General features: G+C 49.2%; 2 protein-coding genes across 3 annotated transcripts; one reads left to right on the plus strand and one right to left on the minus strand.

Annotated features, from left to right (window-relative positions):
- Positions 1-4,539: 4,539 nt before the first annotated feature.
- Mvb12a (multivesicular body subunit 12A) lies at positions 4,540-9,551 on the plus strand. The gene is made up of 9 exons (XM_055618732.1): positions 4,540-4,684; positions 4,765-4,863; positions 5,048-5,144; positions 6,877-7,003; positions 7,250-7,369; positions 7,451-7,557; positions 8,418-8,479; positions 9,044-9,100; positions 9,282-9,551. The coding sequence occupies exons 1-9, from the start codon at positions 4,601-4,603 to the stop codon at positions 9,342-9,344; spliced, it is 816 nt and encodes a 271-aa protein (XP_055474707.1). The 5' UTR covers positions 4,540-4,600; the 3' UTR covers positions 9,345-9,551.
- Positions 9,552-17,861: 8,310 nt separating this feature from the next.
- Tmem221 (transmembrane protein 221) lies at positions 17,862-23,791 on the minus strand. 2 transcript variants are annotated; one of them, XM_055618734.1, is made up of 4 exons: positions 23,028-23,574; positions 22,378-22,463; positions 20,580-20,810; positions 17,862-20,011 (listed from the first exon to the last, which is right to left on the minus strand). In XM_055618734.1, the coding sequence occupies exons 1-4, from the start codon at positions 23,345-23,347 to the stop codon at positions 19,956-19,958; spliced, it is 693 nt and encodes a 230-aa protein (XP_055474709.1). In that variant the 5' UTR covers positions 23,348-23,574; the 3' UTR covers positions 17,862-19,955. The 2 variants fall into 2 exon arrangements, with proteins under 2 accessions (XP_055474709.1, XP_055474708.1); XM_055618733.1 differs by lacking the exon at positions 17,862-20,011 and having other exon boundaries at positions 20,031-20,810; positions 23,028-23,791.

Consider the following 23,791-nt stretch of genomic DNA (forward strand, 5'->3'; position numbering starts at 1 on the left):
CATGCCCACATATTTTGGGGAAATCTCTGAATGTACTAACCTCACTATTTGGCTTCTGTAGTTCTGTTTCTGGCTAACTATTTTTGTTAACTGAAATATGGCAACACGGAAGATGGTTTTTGGCTTAAAAGCTCACCTTAAGAAAGGCTCAGGGCTACCACAATCCTGAACACTCAGTGTAGTCAACAGTTAGCTAATAAAAACCTTCTATTGGCTTAAGCCCATGTCCGTGGATGCCCCACAACAGTAACGAAACATGATGTTCTGGACACCATTCTCAGAACCTATAACTTCTCAAAGTATTCTTCTGACCACCACACTTGCACACACACAAAATACACCTTAACTTTTTTTTTAGAATTGTTTATTTTATTTCATATGTTTGACTATTTTGCCTATAAGTTTGTCTGTGTACTTTGTGCATGCCTAGTGCCTATGGAGGCCAGAAGAGGGCATAAGGTCCCCTGGGAGCCACCATGTAGATGCTGGGAATTTAACCTGGGTCCTCTCCAAGAGCAGCTGGTCCTCTTACCTGAGACTTCTCCAGCCCAAAAAATAAAACGAATTTTTCAAAAGGTAACGAATACAGAGACCTTCCCACTGCCATGCCAGCATGGGCAGGCAGAAGACACCCAGAGACTTGTCCATTGTGTGGCTCCCCACAATGTGAGCCACTACATGTGCAAGATGCGGTGGAGAGATGGGAAAGAAAGCAGGACAGTTTGAGCATTATGAAGAGAGGCAGAGCTGGAGACGTGAGGGTAGACAGGAACAGCCTGATGTGAGCAGGCTGCCCTGCCACCTGAGGCCATGGTGAAGTCCTAGCCCATTCTGCTTCTGAGAGCCATGTCTGGATCTGTGGCCATGCAGCAGCAGGGGTCTGCGTCAATGTTCGTGGCTCATATTAGCACTAACGACCGTGGGGACATCGCTGATCTGGGCTGGCACCTGGGATCATGTTGATGTCCAAGTATTGTGCAGAGCTGGCTCTAGGGTCAGGAGAGTGGAGAAGCTGCACCCCCCTCCCACCTGGACAGCACAGTAGAGCTGGCCCTGGGGGGGGCACAGGTGAGAGGGCCTTGAGGCTGTGAGCAGGAGGGTGTGAGCACAGGAGAGCTGTCCCTGCCCCTTGCCAGAATTGGAGGGCCAGCCAGGGCAATGCAGGAGAGATGTTAGAATGACCGGTGTAATGTAAGTTTTGGTTTCTTTGTAAACTCATGTTATGTTATGTAAATATGTTTTTGTTTAATCCCAAGTGTGAGATTTTTGTTGGACTATAGTCTGTCCACACTTTTGTTGGACTATAGTCTGCTGTCTCTTGTGGGGCGTGATCTGTGCCAGCTGGTAGAGGCCTTCTACCTGCAGCACAGAAAGGGGCCTGGTCTAGGGCTCAGAGGATATAAATTGAGAGCCAAGAACGAAAAGCTGTGGTGTTTGGTGTGTGGTGTAGCAGTCTGGGGAGACCAAAGACAGACAGAAATGCTTCCAGTGCAGCATCTTGGAGGAGACTGCTGGCTGTGTCTATTGCAATAGAGCTCTAAAAAACCCCTTGACCCTAAACAGCAATGAAAAGTAAAGAGGCCCTCTCTACTTGCTAACCTTTTCTCTCCAATATAGGGTTGGGAGGTTAGGAGGGGATTGAGGCCTAAATACCCCAAATAGAGTAGAGTTAAACATGAGTGCTGCAGACCAGCTTAGAACCCTCCCAGGCCCAGTTCCAGGGCTTTGAGTTGGCCTACCCCAACATCTACTGTAGAGGAATTTTAATTCAGAACATGGCTGTTCTTATAGGAAATCACATCCAAAGACTTTCTAGATCTTTGAGATCTGGCTAGAATACAGTCATACCATTAATCCCAGGAGACAGAGGCAAGGAGGTCTCTGAGTTCAAGGCCAGCTTGATATAGAGAATGTTTCAAGTAAAGAAAAGCTTAGGTCCAGGGCTTTAATTCCAGTACTCAGAAGACAGATCTCTGAGTTCTGCTCAGGCAACTTGTTTGAGTCAGTGAGTTGAAGGTAGTGTAGTGGAGTTGAGTTTGTGACAGTTCAGTTTGTGGCATTCATAGTCAGTTTTTAACAGGAGAGTTTTACAGAGACAGGTTGAAGAGATGAGATAACAAGTTAGACAGAAAAAGCTAGATGAGATAACAAGCTAGACAGGTAAAGACAGAATGAGCCAGAGAATAAAAGGGAGCCAGAAGATTAGAACAGATTGCTAGAGTTAGTTTGAGGCCAAGAAAATTCAGTGAGTAACTTAGAGAAGCCAGATTGAATCAGTCAGCTTGGAAAGGCGTTTGAGCCAGAATAGCTGAGTTGAACCAGCCAGCCAGAGTTCAGAAAGAACTAGAAAGGGTGAGCTTATTCACAGTAAGTCTCAGAGACTGAAGGTGACACCCCACCCCCACCCCCACCCCCAGGATCTTTGACCAGTATTGGTCTATGAGGGCAAAGGAAGCAGAGGCTATAGATAGCCCGTGAGTACAACTAACTCTCTGGGGCTAGCTCCAGTGAGACTGTTCAACTTTATTCAGGTGCAGCAGGAGCCAAACATGGCCCTCTCCCCTTCCTGAGGCCTGTCTGTGCATATCATCTGCATACATGCCCATCATGGCTCGGCTAAGCTGTTTATACTCTGATGGTCTCCATCTTTCAGGCACATTTTCCTTCTCTTAGTTTCTGTTTCTGAGTTATTATAAATCTCAGTACTGTAGTTTGAAAGCAAAAAAGAAAAAGAAAAGAAAGGGCAGGGGGGAGCCTTGCTTTATAAGAACCATAGGATCTCTGTGAGTTGCAGCCCAGTCTGGTCTACAAAATGAGTTGTAGGACAACCAGGGCTACCTAGATAGATCCTGCCTCAAAAACAAAATTGATGAGGCCTGCTCCTTTTGGGTAGCTTAACTATAGACATTTATGTTTCAGACTTAACAGCCCCAACATCTCAGCTTGTTGCTAACATAAGGAAAAGCTCTCTGTGCAAGGTCAGGATGACCAAAAACTCTGTTTATGTTCCACATACTCTATGGCCTTGCTACTCCCAGAAATTCCCCAACAAGTATAGCTAGGCCCAGTTGCCAGGCACACTTTCAAGGTTAGCTAGAACTGCTTTGTCTAATTAGCAAAAATAAGTTGAGTCAGAGTTCAGAACCCTGTTCCACTTCCCCCACCTCCACCATGTGAGCTAATTGTGTGTTTTGCCTTTATAAGCTAACTCCAAAGACAATCAATGTCACAGTTTGGCTCACGTGTCCACTGTGCCCCTGACCTGGTCAGTAGTCAGTCTTGGGGTGTGTTGTGTTCATTAAACCATCCATATCTTACTGAGATAGGTATCTGAATGGTTTTGTGGCTTTCTCTGGACCCCAACAAAAACAAACAAAAAATAACCCAAATAATAACAACCAAAACCCTACTTTGCCTGTGAACCAGCCTTCAGGTCTGTATTATTCCTTAAATCAACAGCTGCACAGCCACAGTGATTTCGTTTGTCAAAAGGCCAAGAACTGAAAGTGTTTCAAACTTCTCCTTTCCCCTCTATTTTTTTATGATTTATTTTTTTCGCCAATATTTTAAAGGTTTTTTTGTTTGTTTTTTGTTTTTGTTTGTTTGTTTTTTCTTGTTTCGCTTTTAAAGTTTTGTCTTTAAAGTTTGATTGCCTGGCTAAATGAGCTCATTTAGGCTATCTAAGTGACCTTCTGTTTTGTGCACGCCTAAACTCTTAGCCTCCAACTTGGGAGTAGCCACCCCTGTCATGGCAACTCTTTGAGGCTGTCATTGACTCTGACCTTGTCCTTTTGAATTAACCACATGTTTGTGCAAGCTAAAACATCAAACTAAAATAACTTGAGGAAGTGTAAATGAGAAATAATTATCTTGTGTCCGGAAAGTACTATCAGTCTCTGCAAAACAGATGTTACAAGTCTGTTCCCCAAGTCCCTGACATAGAGTTGTGGTTAAGCGTTTTGTCTTTTTTTTTTTGAGACAGGGTTTCTCTGTGTAGCCGTGGCTGTTCTGGACTCACTCTGTAAACCAGGCTGGCCTCCAACTCACAGAGATCCTGTCTCTGCCTCCCTGAGTGCTGAGATTACAGGAGTGGGACAACGCGCCTGGCAAGTGTTTTGTCTTTTAAAAACGCTGACTCCCGTAGTTTCAGCTACTTTTGGTCTGGCCATCATTAATGGACTCTTGTTGTTTTAACTGGCTTAATTAAATAAGCCTGGTTGTCGTAACTATCGCCTCTTGGAGTCGTTGGCATAACAGGTGAGCGCTACCTGCCCTTCTCTCTAGACCAGTTTCCTCGCTGAAAGGGATCAGTAGGTGATGCTGGATGGCATTCTAAGGACCGTAGTCCCGTGCGGGAGCTAAACCTCCATTTAGAGGACTGGGTGGTGATTAGAGGCGGAAGTTCTCATCTTTTTTCCGCAAACGACTCTCAAAGGCTCTCCTAGAGGGCGTGGCTCCACCGCTGCATCGGACTGGTCAGCAATGTCTACGCGTGCGCACTAGCTGCTTGCATCACTATTTTCTAAGGTGTTCTGGGAGTTGTAGTCCGTGTTTCCGGGCTCTCCCAGGGCGTTAGCTCCCTTTTGAGCTCCCAGGGAGAATGGATCCCGGGGCAGACGCGGCGCCGCTTGTTGGCCTGGTCTGGTCGTTGGCCTCGGCCCCGCCACCGCCGGGTTTCAGCGCCGTGAGTGGGGGCGAAAAAGGGCGGCGGGGCGGGGGCAGGCCAGGGACGGGACGAAGCCCGCTGACCCATGCAACCCGCAGATCACCTGCACCGTGGAGGGCGCGTCCGCCAATTTCGGCCGCGGCTTCGCGCAGAAGGCCGGCTATTACCTGTGCCTGAGCACGCTGGGCAGCCCGGAGGTGAGCACGGGCGGCCTGCGCCTCAGCCTGCCCCCGCCACCCCCTGCCTTCTGACATCCCTGACCCTCCGAGCTGACAACCACTATCCTTCCCCACTGCTTCTACCTCCACCCTCCCTGCTCACACCGTTCACCCTTCCCCTCCCTGCTGACTACCCCCGTCGCGCCCCCTCTCCTGCTCCCAGAACCCTCAAGACAATGTGGTAGTGGACATGCAGATCGCGATGGACAAGGGCCCTCTACCGTCAGGCTTCTCTACCGTCAACGACCCTCTGGATATCAGTAAGATCTGTGGGCCCACGGGAGAGCGACTGACCCAGGGAACAGCTGCCTGGTATAGAATTTGACCTAGCTGGGCAGGGAGACATATTTAAATGCAGAACTTGGGAAGCTGAGGCAGAGATGGTGGGGAGTTGAAGGCCAGCCTGGGGTACAGAGTGAGGTCTTGTCTCAACCCACTACCCCCAAATTAAATAGTTGACACACACCTGTTCATAGTTGCGCTCAGGCTGAGGCAGGAGAATGGCTGCGAGCTAGTGTCCAGCCTGGGCTAGAGTGAGACCTTGCCTTAGCTTTTCCTAAGAATTGCATAGTGGGGCACACCTGTCACCAGCCTGGGCTACATGAAACTCCGTTCCTAAACAACCACTCCAAAGGTTTTTGGGAAACCAGCCGCCTTCCTAACTGACACTGGGTCACTGCTGCTTGCCCTCTGCTTCTGTGGCGGAGCGAATCCTCGCCATTTTCTTTTCCTTTCCAGGCTTTTGCACAGCAAGTCCGCCTGGAGCTGGCTTTCCCTCTCTGCATAGCACAGCCTCCCCTTTCCCCCATCCCCTGCCTGACCCAGCTGTCCAGCTCCCCGATGTGCTTGGTTCTCATGGTGTCTTTAGTGACCGCTGGCAGGCTGCTATGCAGGGTCAGGTCAGTGTGCAGACAGGAGAGGCTTCTGCAAATTCTCCTATTCTCTTTGTAGCTGTTTCCTGACTTATGCATTTAATTGGTTTTGGGTGATGGGGTCTCATTGGTAGCCCCAGCTGGCCTGGAACATCTATCCTCTCTCCTTCTGGGATTCACAGGCATGAGCCATCATGACCAGTCCCTCATAACTGTCTTAACCTGCTGGGTGTGGGGCCTGCTGCTCTTCATCTCAGCACTTGAGAGGCTGAGGCAGGAGGATTGCTTCCAATTCAAAGCCACTTCAGGCTGGGTGGTGAATTCCAAGGCAGCCTAGGCTACAGAGTGAGGTCCTGTTCCAAAAGCCAGGCTATAGCTGAATAAGCAAAGTTCTCACCTAGTGTGCATGAAGCCTGGCTTCTGTCCCCAGTGCCACATAGACTACAGGGGCCATCAGCACTCAGGAGGCTGAGGCAAGAGCTGACATTCAAGGACATCCTCAGCTACATCATAATTTTGAGGCCAACCGGGACTACATGATACTGTCTCACAAACAAAAACAAATGCATATAATGGGGACACCCTTTCTGATTTCACAGAGCTACACAGAGCTGTGGGTTGCATTACTTATTTATTTTTATTTATATATTTATTTTGGTTTTTGAGACAGGGTTTCTCTGTGTAGCCCTGGCTGCCCTGGACTCACTCCATAGACCAGGCTGGCCTCGAACTCACAGGTATCCGCCTGCCTCTGCCTCTCAGAATGCTGGGGTTAAAGGTTTGTACCACCATAGCTGGCAGGTTGATTTTTTTTTTTTTTTTTTTTTTTTTTTTTTTATAGAGCAGTTTTGTGAGCCCCTGGGTTATATAGGAGGACCAGGGAAAGTGAGGTTGAGGTGCCAAAATGATACTTCACTTGAGTCCACAGTTACCCATCAAATATTTACCAAAGGCCAACCTGTTTCAATGATTCCAAAAGAGTTAGTGAATCTCCTCCTATGATTATACCATTTATGACTTAACCAGCTCCCCAGTGTTGTCCGCAAACAGTACTGAGCATCTCTGGGTGCTCCCATCCTGGCTCCATTCCCCTCTCTTACCCTGCTGCCCCCACTCCCAGAGGCCTCTGTGTCCAAGAAGAAACGCATGTGTGTGAAGCTGTTGCCCCTGGGGGTTGCTGACACAGTCGTGTGTGATGTGAAGCTGAGTGGGAAGACCAAGACAGTGCCGGGATACCTGCGTGTGGGGTAGGGTGGAGCATGCCGTCCACGGACTCCTGTCCCTGCCAGTTTACCCTCTTCTCTGCATGTGGGGATGGAGGTCTCATGGGCCCATGCAACCAGTATGCTGATAGGCATGAGGGTGAGATGCTGAAAGAAAAGTACCCCTCTATGGTGGCCACATAGAGACACACGCCCACTCTTCCAGCCTTCCACTCTTCCATGTTCTGACTGCTCAGAACAAGGGTTTCCTTTCCTCCGGCCCCACTCCAGGGACATGGGTGGTTTCGCCATTTGGTGCAAGAAATCCAAGGCTCCAAGGCCAGTGCCCAAGCCCCGAACTCTCAGCCAGGACATGCGAGGCCTCTCACTGGACCCACCCAGAGAGCCCAGGTGAGTCCAGGCACTCCAGTGGGCAGACAGGCCAGGAAGAAGCCTTCAGCCTGACTGAAGTCACTGTCCCCTGCTCCCTAGCAAAGGCAGCCACCCCGAGCGGACGCTGTCCAGGCTGGGCTCTCGGGCATCCACTCTGAGGAGGAATGACTCCATCTATGAGGCTTCCAGTCTCTATGGCATCTCAGGTGGGCACAGAGTGGAGAAACTGAGGCCTGAGGTGGGAGGTGTGACTCCCTGGGGTTGTGCCCTGGCATGGCACAAGGCTGGAGTAGGGCTCCCTGGCCTGTACCACCAAGCTTTTTATTTTTAAGATTTATTTTTATTTTATGTGTATGGGTGTTTTGCCTACATGTATGTCCATGTGTCATATGTGTGCATTGCTTGGGAGGCCAGAAGAGGATGTTGGGTTCCCTGGAACTGAGTTCAGAAGGGTTCTGAGCTGCCTTGTGGGTGCTGGGACCTGAACCCAGGTCTTCTAAAAGAGCAGTCAATGTTCTTAACTGCTGAGCCGTCTCTCCAGCCCCCAAAGTAACCCCCTCATCCATTGTCGTGGAGGGACTGGAACCTCACTCTCTGCAGCTGTGCAGAGGAGAATATAGGATGTGTTGTGACCCTTTTCCTGGGGTGACATTAACTGCCAGAGCCCAACTCAGGGAGCTAGAGTTTGAACATGCAGTTTGTGGGTGGGTTCTTAGGAGTGTGTGGAACCACAAAGCAGCTTCAGAGCCAGAAAATCTCAGCCTGCAGGGCTCTGACCTCACAGAGCTGCATAGGTGGGTCCCCTTCAGTTAATTTTCCACACTCTATCACATAAGATTAAGGAAGGATTACTTTCAGTGGTTGGAAACCAGCAGGAGGGAGGGGGAAATCTCTCAGGTGAGAGTCCGGCAACCTCCCCACCCTGTTCTATGAGGGACCACCTGTGATCTCAAGGGCACAGCCACTCTAATGAAGATCAGCCTGTGCTCCCTGGGTGGGCAGCTTACATGAGGAGGCTGTTCTGGGGTCTTCCCTCCCTGGGTTTTTTTTTTTTTTTTAATTGCAGCTATGGATGGGGTTCCCTTTACGCTGCACCCACGATTTGAGGGCAAGAGCTGCGGGCCCTTGGTGAGTGAGGGAGTGTCCCCGGGATCTGGGTGTTCTAATCAGTCGCTGTTCAGGGGGCTGTGACATTCCTGCTTTCATATGACCCAGCACACCATGATCTGAATGGGAGAGGGATAGAGGCCAAGGAGTCTCTGAGTAGGGATGTGGGAGTAGGGTGAGATTCAGGCTAGTGATGTGGGGCCAGTCCTGAAGATGGGAGAATTAGGGCCAGGCATGCTGGTGCATGCCAGACATCCCAGTACTCAGGCACTGTAGACTGCGGGGCCTGGGGGTTCTGTCATTCAAGGTCATTCTTGCTACATAGTGAGTCTGAGGCCAGCCTGGACTATGTGAGATACCATCTGGGAAGTTGGGGGCATGCTTGAAGAGATGGACCAGCAGATAAAGGCAGTTCACCAAGCCGCAGTTAGTTTCAGTCCCTGGGCCCCACAGAGCAGGAGAGACCAATTCTTGGGAGTTAACCTTTGACCTCATAGACCGTGATGCGTGAGCGTGCACTGTGATTGAGCGCACGCCGCTGCGCCATGGTTCAGTGAAACTCAGGCCTCACACTCTGTCCGCTAGAACCTGTCTGCCTTCGGGGACCTGACGATTAAGTCACTGGCAGACATTGAGAAGGAGGTAGGTGCAGGGGTGCATGAACTGCTGGGGCCCCACCCTGTGTCCTCTGGCCCCCTGACCTTTGGCCTCCTCCGGTACCCTGACTCCCCAGGGCTGGAAAGCTGTCTTTGGTCTGTCCCTATGCCTTAGTCACTCCGATGCCTGCCCAGCCACTCTTAAGCCCCCTCTCTCCACTCCCCAGTATAACTACGGCTTTGTGGTGGAGAAGACTGCAGCTGCGCGCCTGCCCCCCAGCGTCTCATAGTCCCCGCTCAGGTGCCACCTGCTGGCCCCCGCCTCAGAGATTGCTGATTGACACCCAGCCTCTCGGCCTGCCTGCTTGAAGATAGGGTCTCCTGCCTGATGGCGTAGGGGCGGCCTGGACAGGGCAGGGCTGTGCCTTCCCTTCTCCTGTCAGGTCTCTGTCTAGAGGCTGTGCACGCACCAGCACTAAACCCTGCCTGCTACACACTGTGTGGTGTCTTTTGTTTTCTTTGAAGATTTATTTTTGAATTATATGTGTGAGTGTGTGTGCATCTGTCTGTCTGTCTGTCAGTCAGGGTGAATGCTGGTGCTCTTGGAGACCAGAAGAAAGTATTGGAATCCCAGGTAATTGTGAGTCCCCCGACATGGGTGCTGGGAACTGAACTCGAGTTCTCTGTAAGGCCTTTATGTTATTTATGACATAGGGTCTCATGTAGCCCATACTGGCCAGAAACCCACCGCATAGCCTAGTGTAAAGCTCTGGTCCTGCAGGTGTGCGCTGCCACACCTGTTTTATGTGGTGCTAGGCATGGAGGCCAAGGATTCGTGCATGCCATGCATGCACTCTGCCAGCCAAGCTGTAGCCTTAGCCTAATTTTGTTTGTGGAAGGGTTGCTGCTGAGTGCCATGAGTGAAGCTGAGAGGACAGTTTACAGGACTTGGTTCCCTCCTGTGGTGTGGCCATCTCTAAGGCAAATCTCCATCCTACAGTGAAGGTCCTTAAGCTGAGAAAGGAAACAATTCAGTCACCTCAGGAAGTCCCTAAAACTGACTAGGCCCTGCCTTCCCCAAGCATGTGCAAGCAGTAATGATTGCTGATAGTTGCGGCCTGTGGGCTGTACAGTGAGCTACAGGTCCTTAGCTTTGTGAGCTATCACCTGTGCTGGGATGGGCTTTTGTCAGTATGGCTGTCTTTGAGTCATTTCTGCTCCTATAACCCCAATAAAACTCAGTGGTTCAGCAGGTTGGTATTGGTACTTTGGTCTGTGGTTGATTTCCTGTCTGGGGTGAGTAGTATTTGTTCACATCTTCCCAGATGGGGTCACACAATACCTTCCACCATGTGAGTCCTAGGGTATCTTAGGGTTTCTGTTGCTGAGAAGAGACAACCGTGATCAAGATGAATTTTTTATAGAGAGTTGTGAGCCACCATGTGGTTGCTGGGAATTGAACTCAGGACCTCTTAACCACTGAGCCATCTCTCCAGCCCCCAAGGTAACTCTTATTAAAGAAAAGTTAATTGGGGCTGGGTTACAGTTTCAGAGGTTTGTCATGGCAGGAAGTATGACAGCATATAGGCAGACATGGTGCTGGGGGAGCCAAGTATTTTATATCTTGATCCTCAGGTAGCAGAATGAGACTATGTGTCACACTGGGCTTAGCTTGAGCATCTATAAGACCTCAAAGCCCACCCCCACAGTGACACTGTTAGGCCCAACATGAGCCTAATTTCCAGAAGGGATGAAGAGAACTCAGGAGACCGGGTCTCATCAATGCAAAATCGCAAGAGGTTTATTTTAACCATTGCGCAATGGGGTCACCCTGCTGGTCAGCAAAGAGTGGCACTGGGAGACAAAGGCCTTGGGTTTTTAAAAGACAAGGGTGGGAAATTTTAGGGGTTGCAGTCCTTGGCAATTCAGGATTGGATGAGGAAGCTATAAAGTAAGATAATTGGTTAGTCTTAGGTGCTCAAGCTTGACCAGTCCTGCCAAGTGTGTATGTGGCTGCAATTAAAGGTGAGGGTGGGGGTGATTAGCTCATCCTTGAAGATCGGGGCTGTGGGCTTTTGGCTGGAGGTCAGGGGCTACTCAGAAGAAGGACTGAGGCCATCTGGGTTGGTTGCTAAGAAACACTATCTCGAAGACAAGGATCTGGTCATTCTTTTTGCTGAGTGAAGGTCATTGCTTACTCGATTTTTTATCTCTGTCCTCACAGATGGCCAGGATCACATTCCTTTGTTCTCTGGAAAGGTACTAAGAGGCTTTAGCTTAACCTAGGCCTAAAACTCAAAAAACTATAGGCTTTAGAAGACATACAGGTTACAAAGTTAGTCTGATCCTTTCATTTCCCCCTTCTCCCTGTAACTGCTTCAATCATAAAGCAGCTGTAGAGTGAGAATTTTATCTCAAGAAATTTTTTTCCTTTTGACTCAACATTTTAGCCTGTAGAATGGGACAATGGGCCGAAGATCCGTCTTTTGGAATTTCTTCAACACTGATGACTGGACTATTCATATCTCAGTTTGAAAGAGGCTGAAATGCTGGTCAAAAGTTGGGGAGAGTACATGGGTAGTTACCTTAGTCTGTAATTATCTGGGTTTTTATTTCCATTTTATGCCTAGTCATATTTACTCTTTGGTAATGTTGTCTTAGCGTAAGCACTTGCACTGCACTAGTCCTTTTCCTAGTAAACACAACCAGACAATTTATAATGTAGGGTTCAAACATTAAAAAAACAAGCAAAGTAGATAAGGGTCCCATTCCTTGAGTGGCCAGGGGGGGTTGTTTTTAACTGAATTTTAAGGATTCCTCCCGGATCTTTAGAGCTCCTGCCCAAGATACTAGAACCTCTTATTTTAATGCCAAAATTAAGGCCTTTTGTCCAGTCATAAGTTTTTTCTAATTTGGTAAAAATTACTAGGAGCCAGTCAAAGGCTGGGCAATGAGGCAGTCCTTAACAGTCTCTGGTTAGTTGATCCAATTGAAGAGACAGGGAGCAGTCATGTCAGCTTCCAAAAAGTCCAGATTTCAGCTTGTAGTCCATAGCTGATCCAAAAATAGTCAACCAGGTGAAAATCTGCTGAGACAAATTCAGACTAGAGACAGAAGTTAAGATTTGTCTATTAAATGGGAAAAGTGAGGAATCCCAACACCAGAGAAAAACTCATCTGGGATCTGTTTGAGCTATGCCAGATCCAAGTCTCATGACCTTTTGATTTTTGTGTGAATTTTTTAGTACACAAAAGGAAATATATATTTAAAAAAACTCAGAAAAGTAACATATCAACAAATCTAATACAATAACATTTTGAGAGTAATGGGCACCAGTCAGCTGTTTGTTTTGTATCTTTTATAAACAACTTAAGTGTGTCCACAGTCTGAAACTCTAACACTTTAACTGTGGGCCCTGTTGGTAATGAGCCATCAAAGGAGCTGAGCCACCTTTTGTACACTTAGACAGGGATACATTAATGGCTTTACTGTTAAACCCTGGATGCTTGGATTTTTCTTAACAAAGCAACTAGAAGGAATAGGTTTCCAATATTCCTGTGTCAAAGTCTACCCCAAAAATGGCAGATATTAAGAATGCCATAGTAAAAGCTATGACTTTTGGGTCAGATATATACATTAAACAGATGTTTTTAGCATGATGAGAAGCACCTTTAAATCTATTTCCAGAAAACAACCAAAGGAAATTAAAATCTCAAGCTTGTGACTGAATAGTAAGCAGTCAGTGCTCCATCAACTTATCAGAACTCTATTGATCAATGCCAAGATTCTGAACTTGTGAAATTTTGTAACATAAGCCCAAGAGTAGCAAAGGGAAGAAATATAAAATATCTCCCATTTTTAATATGTCTTAAATTAATTTTATATCATTATAAATTATATTTATATATTTTAAAACATTTAGACTCTCTAATCTTTCTTGCATTTATCAACCCCGAAACATTTTTTTCAGACCAAACAACAATTTTTAGATTCTCATAACCTGAATTCCTATATCCTCAGATTCTATATAAACTCTATATCTTTTTATTTAACTATTTACCATAAGACATTGGCAACTGATGTAAAGCCTGTGAGCAGGGCAAACCTGTTTCCCTTTCGACATAAAAGATATTGTACCTGGTAGTTCTAACTAACTAGTGAACTGTCCAATGAGCTGATAGTGGACCTAATTGTCTGCTATTTAGCTGCCAAGCTACCATTAACTTAGCCTAGCCTTCCAGCCTAGCCGTCGATGTGATCAGAGACCTGAGAAGGATAAATTATGAGCTAAGTAAATGCACCAATCTATGTACCAATCAAAATGACAGAGATGACTAGTTAGTCCATCACCTAGGCAGTGTCCCTGGCTCCTGTGGTCTCCTGGCTTCCTGAGCAGAGGCAGTCCAGCCATCAGGCATAGAGGATGAGAAACTGCTGCTGCGGAAAGAAGGAACATGAGAGATTAACCTTACCTTGCTCTCTGACAGTGTGAAACAATGACTCTCCAGGTGTCCACAGCTTCATCCACAGTTAGGCTGGGCTCTAGCAGTGGGCCAGTTGAGGTAGTTTTGCCCAGTAGTTAGCATACCACAATCCAGAGTCGCAATCATCTATCGTTGCACCCAAAACTCGGAGATCTTGGGGAGCTACTGCCAGGATTTTGGGACTCTCTTTTATAATAAGCTTACATATGTTAAAATGCCATATTCATCAGATCTCTGATAAGCTTGAGGGCCAGCATATCTAAGTTACTCTTTGTCTATTTTTATCATCTGTTCTACACTGTATCCTATAAAACAGAATGTTATACTCTAATTCTGGCATATTCCTTAGATGCATGTTTTAGAACCAAATTTCAAGTAGATCTATATAGGCAAACTTCATGGTTACCCATCCTAAATTTAACCTTAAAAAAACAACCTAAACAGAGGGACTAAGTAAAGCTCAATCTTTAGTGTAACTTTAAATCTGTTCTTTCTGGACTAAAATCAAAGCAAGACCTTTAATCAGGCACAATTTATAAAAGGGCTAGCAAATCTTATGAATTTTATCATCTTTTTTTTAACCTAACAGCAAATAAGTTTTAGAACCAATTGCCTAACAGAACAATACAGAATAAACAGAACAGTACAGAATATTTTTAAACTGTATGAATTATTCTGTCCATATCAAACCCGTCAGCCAGATTTTTTTTCTTTTAAAGAACACAAGAAATCATTCTGCAATGAAGAATCAGCAGCCCTTTAAATGAAGTATAACATATTTTACAGTTCTTTCTCAAATCATATTTGCAGGTATAAAGAACCAAAGCAAACATCATTCATATATTCATATGCCCCCTGGCCCACCATTTACCTTCAGGTTCATAGCTTTGTTCTTCTGGCTTAACCAGACATTCTTACTTTAGACAAGCTATTTTTTTTTAATATCCCTTTTCTTTATGATTATTCCAGTCTTTTTGCCTTCTCTCTTGCCTTCTAGACCACATAAAAACTTTCATCAAAATCCTTCTTATGGGTTCTTTCAGTAGTCTAGAATATACTAAATTATTTTATAGGTCTTTACCATCCTGACACAATACACTGTAATAACTCCAGTTTTCTTAATTGGCTCAAACAGCATGACTTGGTTTCACTTTGAAAAAGTAATAAAATAAATACTAAGGTCTTTTGACCTCCCCCAAAGGGTTAAGAAACTGTTTTAAGTTTTTTGTTAGACTGCCCAAGGTTTATTGCTTTAAAAACCTGATAAACTTTAAATGTTTTATCACTTTAAGTATCTAAACATTTTTTAACTCAATTTTATAATATAAAACAAAGTTTCATCTTTAGGAGTGAATTTACAGGGCATAACCATGATTTCAAAAGTCAGAACTAGATTTAAAACTCAGAATTTATCAGTGCACACAATTTAATCTTTAAAACCAGAAGTGGCTCCATCCTTCTGGCCCTGACACTGACTGAAGCTCCTGGGAGGAGGGATGGAAGGAGGAAGGGGGCGGGTGAATTGCCACTCAGCAGCTGGCAGAAGCAGGTCTTAGGCTGATTCTGAGGGTGTGAGCAGTCCGCCCACCCAGTCCTCCTAGCACCATCCCAGCTTAGCCCACGGTAGGGGAGGGAAGGAGACATGTACTGTCCCCTCCACGTAGAAGACATATAGGTTACAAAGTTAGTCTGATCCTTTCAACACAGTTCCCCCAGCAAGACTACCCCTACTGCAATAAGGCCATTTCTGCTGGCCATTTCCAAGCATTCAAACACACGAGTCTATAACCATTCAAACCACTACTTGGGTTTTGAACTCAGGTTTACCTGTCAGGTTTACCTGCAAGCCCTTTTCCCTGCTGAGCCACGTCACCAGTCCTCTTTAGAGACATCTTAATTCACACTTAAGCCACAGAAGCAGTAATCCTCACTTCGTAATAAGAGCCCTGCAGACTGATGGTGCTTGAAAATTGAGCTGTACACTTAACAACCTGGCAAAGTGGGCTGTGTGCCCAGCAGGAACCCTGCTGTCTCCACAAAGGCTCCACGAGGGCTTGGGGCGGTGCACACTTACACGTCATCTAGATCTTTATTTGAATGACATCTTTTGCTTTGTTTTTTCAAGACAGGGTTTCTCTTGTGTAGCTCTGGCTGTCCTGGAACTCACTCTGTAGACCAGGCTGGCCTCAAACTCAGAGATCCCCCTGCCTGTGCCTCCCGAGTGCTGGTGTTGACGGTGTGCGCCACCTAGCATGTGCATACCAGGCCCTCTGGGCCGAAGAGAGCCGCGGATCCTCTGGAGCTGTGTTGCAGGTGCTGTGCACCCCTGGCACAGAAGTTCTGGACAGCATGGAGCGCTCCAGCCCCTCATCTGCTCTCGGTCCTTCCCTCTGCCTTTGTTTCTTGCTTGCTGCATCTCTGTCTCACCCTGTTCATTTTCAGGCTTGTGAGATGCACCCCTGAGGCAGCCAGGCTGTGGAGTGTGGTGAGGGGAAGCCAGGCCTCTGGTGAGGGGAAAGCCAGTCCTGTGGCATTCTTGCAGGGCTGATATTTTCTGATTTGGTAGCCAGACCTGCCACTTGAGGCACCTTTGGAAATAAATTCTCAGGTTGTGTCTGAGGGTTTATTTCTGATAGTGGAGAGGCACTCACAGAGTCTTTGTGATTAGAGCTGCAGAGTGCAGTATGGAGGGCCAGCAAAAGCAAACTGCTGGGGCCTGCAGCTCAGTGGGCAGAGTAGGAAGATAGACACACTTGGAAGATGGAGGCAGGAAGATCAGGAGTGCAATACCATTCCTGACCACAGGTTAGCCTGTGCTCCTGAGAGCCTGCCCCAAAACTAAAAAGAACAGACCTTTAATCCCAGTGCTTGAGAGGCAGAAGCCGATGGATCTGTGAGTTCAAGGGTAACCTGGTCTACATAATCCCAGGATAGCCAGGGCTTTGTAGATAGACCATGTCTGAAAAAAACAACAAGCAAATAAACTTAAAAATAAAGAAAGGTCTGGGCAAGGTGGTACACACCTTTAACTCCAGCACACGGGAGGCAGAGGCAAGCTTCTGAGTTTGAGGCCAGCCTGGTCTACAGAGTGAGTCCAGGACAGCTAGGGCACAGAAAATCCCTGTCTTGCAAAACCAAGATAGATAGATAAATAGATAGATAGATACATACATACATACATACATAGATTTTTTTTAAAGCCCAAATGGGGAAGCCAGCCCTTCATAGACCCCACAGAGGATGTGACAGCACCAGCCTGGCCCAGGTCATTAGGGAGGTCCCACGTCTTGGCAAGCCTGCCAGAAAATTTTGAGGTACAAGTACATTTTCCTTCAGCACTCACGGTTCTAGCTAAATGCAGATGGAGGGTGGATGCTGTGGGAGACTGCTCAAGACTCAGGCAGGAAGATCACCCCAAAGTCCAGCAAGGGCACAGAGGACCCCAAGACAGCCACAACGCTGGAAATACCAGCCCCAGAGCTTCATAGCCAGAGTAGCCTCCACTTCCACGCTCCATGGACCCTAGTCCTGAAACCATGCCATGTGGGATTAGGGCAGTGGGTGGGAAGAAGAGGGGAATCGGCTCTCAGACAAGTGTCCATCAACTGCCCACCCTGTTCTCCTAAGAGGCGTGGGAGGACAGAACTGTGTAAGCAGAGCCAGCCAGCCAGGTCAGGAAGCTCTCAGAGGACTCTAGCCACTCTTTGAGTCTGTCAACAAGGACACTAAGAGGGACGCCACTAAGCCACCCTGGGCACAGGGATCGCCATCAAGCTGCCCCAGCCTGGGCTGCCAGGTCCCGCACAGGACGGTGTGGTGCCAGCCACCAAATCTGATCTCACTTGGAATTAAAAGCCATTTGTTCTCCCTGGTCACCTTCCAAGCTGCCCCAAAACCACCTGGGATCACTTTTCAGAGCACATGCAGGTAATCCAAGGCCTCTGGTGACCTGTGCTCACCCTTCAGTCAGTCAGGCAGTCCTGAATCACACAAGCCTCAGATCCCGGCATCTGCAAGAGGGCCCTGAGCTTCCGCAGGGCCTGCCTGGGACACAGCTGTGTGTAGCTACAGCCAGGGGTCTCCCGTTCACCTCCATAGAGTTCATGGCCTGGGTCCAACCCCATCAGGTCTGCAGAGAAACCTGCAGCCCCATGCTCTCCCATGGGTGCCCTGAGCAGCAGTTTAACCTCCCTGTGCTTCTTTCTGCATCTTAGAAAAAGATGTCCTCTGTCCCCGCCTCATGTAGCCAGAGGCACTACATTGTTTTTCTTTTTTTTTTTTTTTTTTTTTTTTTTTTTACTACATTGTTTTTCATCTGTTTGAGTCTCACGTAGCCCAGGCTAGCCTCGGACTCACAAGGTCACAAGTGTGACCTTGAATTCCTTCTTGGTTCTGCATCCTCCTAAGGCCTGCATGATAGCCCAGTCTCTGAACACAGCAATCCTGCTCAAGTGCTGTAGTCACAAATCTGCACAGCCATGCTTGGCCATCATGTGCGATAGACAGGGTCTTACTGTGTAGCCCAGGCTGGGCTACAGCTTGCACCCGTCCTCCTGCCTCAACCACCTAGCTACAGACTCTCCCTGATGGCTGTTTGAGGTGAGCCTATTTGGAAAGTGGCACTCCCAGGTGCAATGAGCATCAGCACCCAGAGGCTGAGGCAGGAGGATCAGAATCTGAAGTTATCCTCAGCTACATGGCCTGTTCCAGTCCAGCCTGGGCTACATAAGACCTTGTCAAACAGACAAAAACAAAAAAAAAAAAACAGGAAAGAGAGAGAACTGAAAGACTAAAACAAACAAAAATTAAAATCTTTAGAAGCCAGGTTCCAGGTTTGGGAGTATAGCTGCCTGGTAATGTGCTTGCCTAGCAGCTATAAGGTGCTGAGTTCAATTCTCACCACTGCAGCAAGTAAACAAACAAATGAATAAAAGTAAATAAATAAAAGTAAACATGCCTTTGATCCCAGCACTCAGGAGGAAGAGGCAGGTGGATTGCTGTGAGTTCAAGGCCAGCTTGGTCTACAAAGTCCAGGGCAGTCTTGACTACACAAAGAAACCCTGTCTGGAGAAACAAAAACAAACAAAAGGCAGGTTCTAGTCTTGACTGCTGGCCGAGGCAGCCCCATCCTGCCACACCCGGATCAACTGCCTCTTGCCAGACAGCTTGGCTTTAACCTGGCCTGGATAGGACCAAGATGGAGGCAGAGATAGACCATCTTGCCTCGCCAGCTCTGCTCTCAGGGGGTTGGGTTTTGGCTTTGGCCTTCAGGCAGCTGCCCTAGTCCTGACAGAACTTTGGAGAATTCCAGGGCTCAATTCAAAGTCTCAGGAGGAGAAGAGAGGACTAGAGGAAAGAGACAGGTGAGGGCCTAGGGTGCAACAATTATATGTGGACACTACAGCTTCCAGGGCAAGATTTTTGTTATTCTATTTTATTTTATTTTATTTGGACAGGTGGTGTTGCGAGGGCAGAGGGGACAGACCAGTGGGATTGGGCTGCATATGATGTGAAATTCACAAAGAATCAGTAAAAAGTTTGGGTTTTTTAAAGAGAATTTTAGAAACTTGGTAAAAAAAAAAATCCTGGGGCACGGGCTGGGGAGGCAGCAGTATCAGGAGAGTGGTGGAGACCTCTGTGGACCACTGGGCCTCAGTCATTCCCTAAGTGGCAATCTCCTGTTCCACACACATGCCAGTGACAGCAGGTTAGCATTATTTGTCAGCACAGATCTGGTGCCACCTTGGAGACCGCCTCTGGGTATGTCAGGGTGGTGGTTCCCAGGTGGGTGAGGTGGGACAGCCCATTTTAAATTCAGGCAGCAGCAGCCTTGAGCTGAACCAACCTGAGGCAGTGTTTATCACTCTGCTTCTTGTCCAGGATGTCATGTGCCTCACACCCTTTCCCTGCCATGATGGTCCCCAACTCTTGAACTGTGAGCCAGAGTAAGCCCTGGCTCTCTTAAGTGGCTTTTGTCAGAGTGTTTTATCTCAGGGACAGAAAAAGTAGCTAAGAGAAAAAGTTGATCCCAGGAGAGGGTTCAGCGTAGACCTGTGAATCAGACTCTTTCTTCCTTAAGTGGCTTTTGTCAAACACTTTGTCACAGCAATAATACAACTAAGATACATAGCTAACATGTGTTGAGGGCCTACTGTGTGCCGCTTCCTGGGCCTCTTCTTCTGTGTCCATGTTACAGATAAGGAAACTGAGACACAGCAATGAGACCCACTCAGCCTTGAGCACAGTTCATCCCTGAATGCTCCTGGCCTTGGGCTGCTCTGAGGTCCACACATGTGAGTTTCAGATGTCCACAGCTCCTCACGGAGTGCTGGGGAGTTGAAGTCTAAGACTTGAGCCTTCTTCCAGGAACATGGGAGTGGAGACACAGGACCTGGGTGCAAATCCAGGCTCTGAAGCTCAGAAATGGGACCCTTGGTGAGTCACAGCCCCTATTGGGGTCTCTGTTTCCTCATCTGTAGAATAGATAGAAAACCACTGAGAGTCAGAACATAAGCCAAACACTTTGCTCCCATCTATAAAAGAACTTCATTTGTTTACATTCCTCAGCCTTCCTATATCAAGGTTATGTGTCAATGCCTGGCCAATGAGATGCAGGCAAAAGGTCTCAAGGTCTCAAAGGCCTCTAGAAATCTTGGTCTTTGCTTATCCCTCTTAGCAAGGAAGTATAGGCTGGAGGCAACTTTGACATAAATAAAGGATTTCATAAACTCAGAGGAAATCCCATGGCTACAGAAGTTGAGCTGGACCTATCTCTGTGATGTCAACTTCTGGTCATGTTGCCCCTGATTCCAGCTCACACCAATGTGGCTTGCTTTCTTATGTTCACTGGCCCGTGGCCCAGCATGCTATGCATCTCATGAGCAACCACGGCCCAGTGGCCCATGCCAGCCAAAAGTGTCTGGCAGGTAAGAAGCAGGCAGACTGCTCTCACCAAGACTCTGGATGGGATACTAGTGACCATGGGCCCAAGGGGGTCCCCAGGCTCCCCGGAGGGAGCATAGAAGGTCTGGCAATGGGTACCCTGCTGGGGCTGAGCCCTGCGGCCAGCTTTGGAGTCTTCTGAAGGCCGTGCCGGCTCATCTTCGAAGGCTCGTGGAGACAGTTCATGGAGACCCCGACGAGTGGCCCGAACAGCTAGGAGCAGGGTGTGGGTGATTATTGCCACCAGGACCAGGGCACCTGAGCCCAGGATGGATGTAGCTGCTGCGCCCGCCTCGATCTCGAAGAGCAGCAGAGTGTAAATGGCCAATGCTGAGGAAGGAATGGCTCACTTACTCACTCAACAAACATTTGCTCTCCAAGCCCTTCGGAGGAGATCCCTTCAAACACAGAATAACAGCAGAGAAGCCAAGACTTGAACTCATGGATGATGTCATTAGCATGCCCATGTCCAAATGAGGAAACCAGCCAGGTGTAATGGCTCACACCTTCAATCCCAGCACTGGGAGGCAAAGGTGGAAAGATCTCTGTGAGTTTGAGGCCAGCCTGGTCTGCATAGGGAGTTTTAGGACCACCTGGGCTAAATGGAAGAACTCACTTCAAAAATGAGCAGCGAAAGTGACTGGACACATGGCTCAGCAGTTAAGAGGACGGGGGTTCAGGTCCCAGCACTGCACGGTGGCTCGGCAGCACCTACGCCCTGCTGCAGACAGGCACAGTGAACACCACACACACTGTGGGCCCCCAAAGCTGCACAGTGAGGGAGCAATGACGATGGGATTTTCCTTTTGTGCATTTTGACTGCATTCGTCCACTGTGTGTGCAGCATGCCACAGTGTGCACTGGGGTGCCGCTTGAGGGTCAGGCTCTCTGCAAGTGTGGGCCAGCCCCAGAGCTCCTGTGTAAGTGCAGGAGTGTGTAGATGCCTAAGTGCAGGTGTGAGTGCTGGTATGTGTCCACGTGTACATGCAGATATGCAAGTACAGGTGTCCATGGAGACCAAAAGGTGTCGGAGCTCCTGAACTTCAGGTGATAGCGAGCAGCCTGGCAGGGGTGCTGGGAACTTTGGAGGAGCAGTAAGTACTCCCAACCGCAGAGCCATCTCTCCAGCTCTGGTGAGGCTGCGAGCTGTGGCGGTTGTGAGCCGCAGTGGTCAACACGTGCCCCCCCGTGCCCCCTAGATCACAGAGTTCAACCACAATGTGGGAAAAACAAGAAGCCCCTCCAGGGCCTGGGCTGAACTTGGTAGCTAGAGCACTTGCCTGGCACGCACGAGGGCTGGGTACCGGTCTTTTTTGCCCTCTAACTGGTGAGGTGGTGCCTGTCACCCCAGCACTATGAAGGCAGAAGTGCCAGGAGCTTGGGGTCATCCTTGGCTACAATAGAGGGTTTGAAACCAGCCTGGGCTTCGTAAGACCCTGTGTACAAAACAATTAAAAGCAAAAGCAAAATCCCAACAGGACGGCTCAGGGTTCCAGCTCTCTGGCTGCTCTCACAGAGGGCTGGGAGTGGCTCCAGCACCTGGCAGGTCAGAACTGCCTGCAGCTCCAGCTGGGCTCTGGGTCTATGGCTCTGACTTCTGTGGGCACTTACACATGTGGACATCCCCACCTGTCCTCCCAAGGTTTGGGAAGTCAAAGCAAGACCAGGAGTTAAAGGCCAGCCTTGGCTACAAGGCGATGCCCAGGCCAGCATGGCTTACATGATAGACAGTAGTGACGCATGATGAGTATTAAGGGGCTCTCATCACTCTTGTATTGATAGGAAAACTAAGGCACAGGGAATATCCAAGAGAAAGTGTTGGAGCAAGTGCCTGAACCAGGCTCAGTGGTCCAGAGACCCGTGTGCACCCTGCACCAGGTCCCCGCCCTGCACACACCTGCTGAGTAGATGGCGACCCCACAGCAGAACAGGCCGAGGGCCGAGTGCCTGAGGAGGCGGCAGTCACACAGAAACCAGTCCGACCTGAGAAGGGTGACAAGAAGGGGACTCCAGTGACACCAGAGACCAAAGTCTAGAGACCGCCGACCCTCAGCCCTCCACCTGCCTACCTAATCAGCCATCCACCCACCCTCCTCCTCACCGCCAGGCACCGACATTTACCCCGCCATCTATCCACGCCCCCCCTCCCCCCGCTTGAATCGACTCACTTCCGCCCATCAGGGCTCCCTCCACAGTGGAGAGAGAGTCAAAGTTGGGACAGGGGGGTTGTTAACTCAAGGAGTCCACCTTCACGAATCTCTGAGCCAGGTGTCCACACCTGCACCCGAGCTCGGCGGCCTGAGCTGGCGATCGCTGGCCGGGCTGCGGCTTCCTGCGGATCCACACCCAGCAGTCCTGCCCTTCCTGAACCCCGCTTCGGAGCGAGGAGTCTCGAGGTTGGGGTGCAGCTCCGACCATTGGCATATGCCTCCCAAGCACTAGCACGGGAAGGAGCGTGCGCTGAGGCCCCGTTAGTATCACCCCGAGGAACCTGCGCGCTCTTGGAGCCCAGTTTCCCCCTCTGCAAGCAGAGCGGCGGCGTCCTACCTGCCAGACCCTGGCCCGCGTGCCAGCTCGGCGCCCAGGTGTCCGCAGAGCGCCACCAGCAGCAAGCAGCTAAGCCCGAGGACCTGCGCCAGCGCGGCCAGCGCCGTCGTCAGCGGCAGTAACGTCCCTGCGGCAGCTTCGGGTAGTCCGGCGTCAGGGTCTAGCTCGGGGTGTAGCCCGTCGGTGCGCGTTCCCCGCAGCTCGGCGCGCCCCGCCTGGAGCTGGAACAGCAGCTGTGCAGCCAGCAAGACCAGCACCGCGGCCGGGATGCCCAGTAGGGTCATCGCGATCAGCACTCGGCCTCCGTAGGAGCGGTCCATGGCGCGGGGCTGGGGTCCTAGGATGAGAATGGGAACGCCGCGGGGGCCTCTGGACTGACTCCTCGCGCTGGTTCCAGCTAGGGCGTGGAAGCTGGGCAAAAATGTGGGAGAAAGTGTTTCCGACTGCCCCGGGAAGGGGGGAGGCGGAAGGGAGAATGGAGGGCTTGGGGGTGGGGTCTGGAAGGGGCCGCTAGGTGAGCCGGAGAGGCGGGAGCTCCGCCTGCCGCAGGGGGCGGGGCCTAGCTCCTCAAGTTGCTGAAGATGAGGGGAAAAAAATACTCAGATAAAAGAGGGGCGTGGCTAAGGCGGGACCGAGAAGGCTGTTCTAGGAGCAGGTCTTTCAAGGCCCGGGCTAAGGGGCATCCCGAGGGCGGGGCCTGCTCCTGCACCTCTTGAGGGGTAGGGCCCTGGGGGAAAGGAACCAGAAAAGGAGTCTAGCAAGGT

Source organism: Psammomys obesus, unplaced genomic scaffold, assembly GCF_907164565.1.
Source record: "Psammomys obesus unplaced genomic scaffold, mPsaObe1.curated_primary_1811, whole genome shotgun sequence".
Lineage (NCBI taxonomy): Eukaryota > Metazoa > Chordata > Mammalia > Rodentia > Muridae > Psammomys > Psammomys obesus.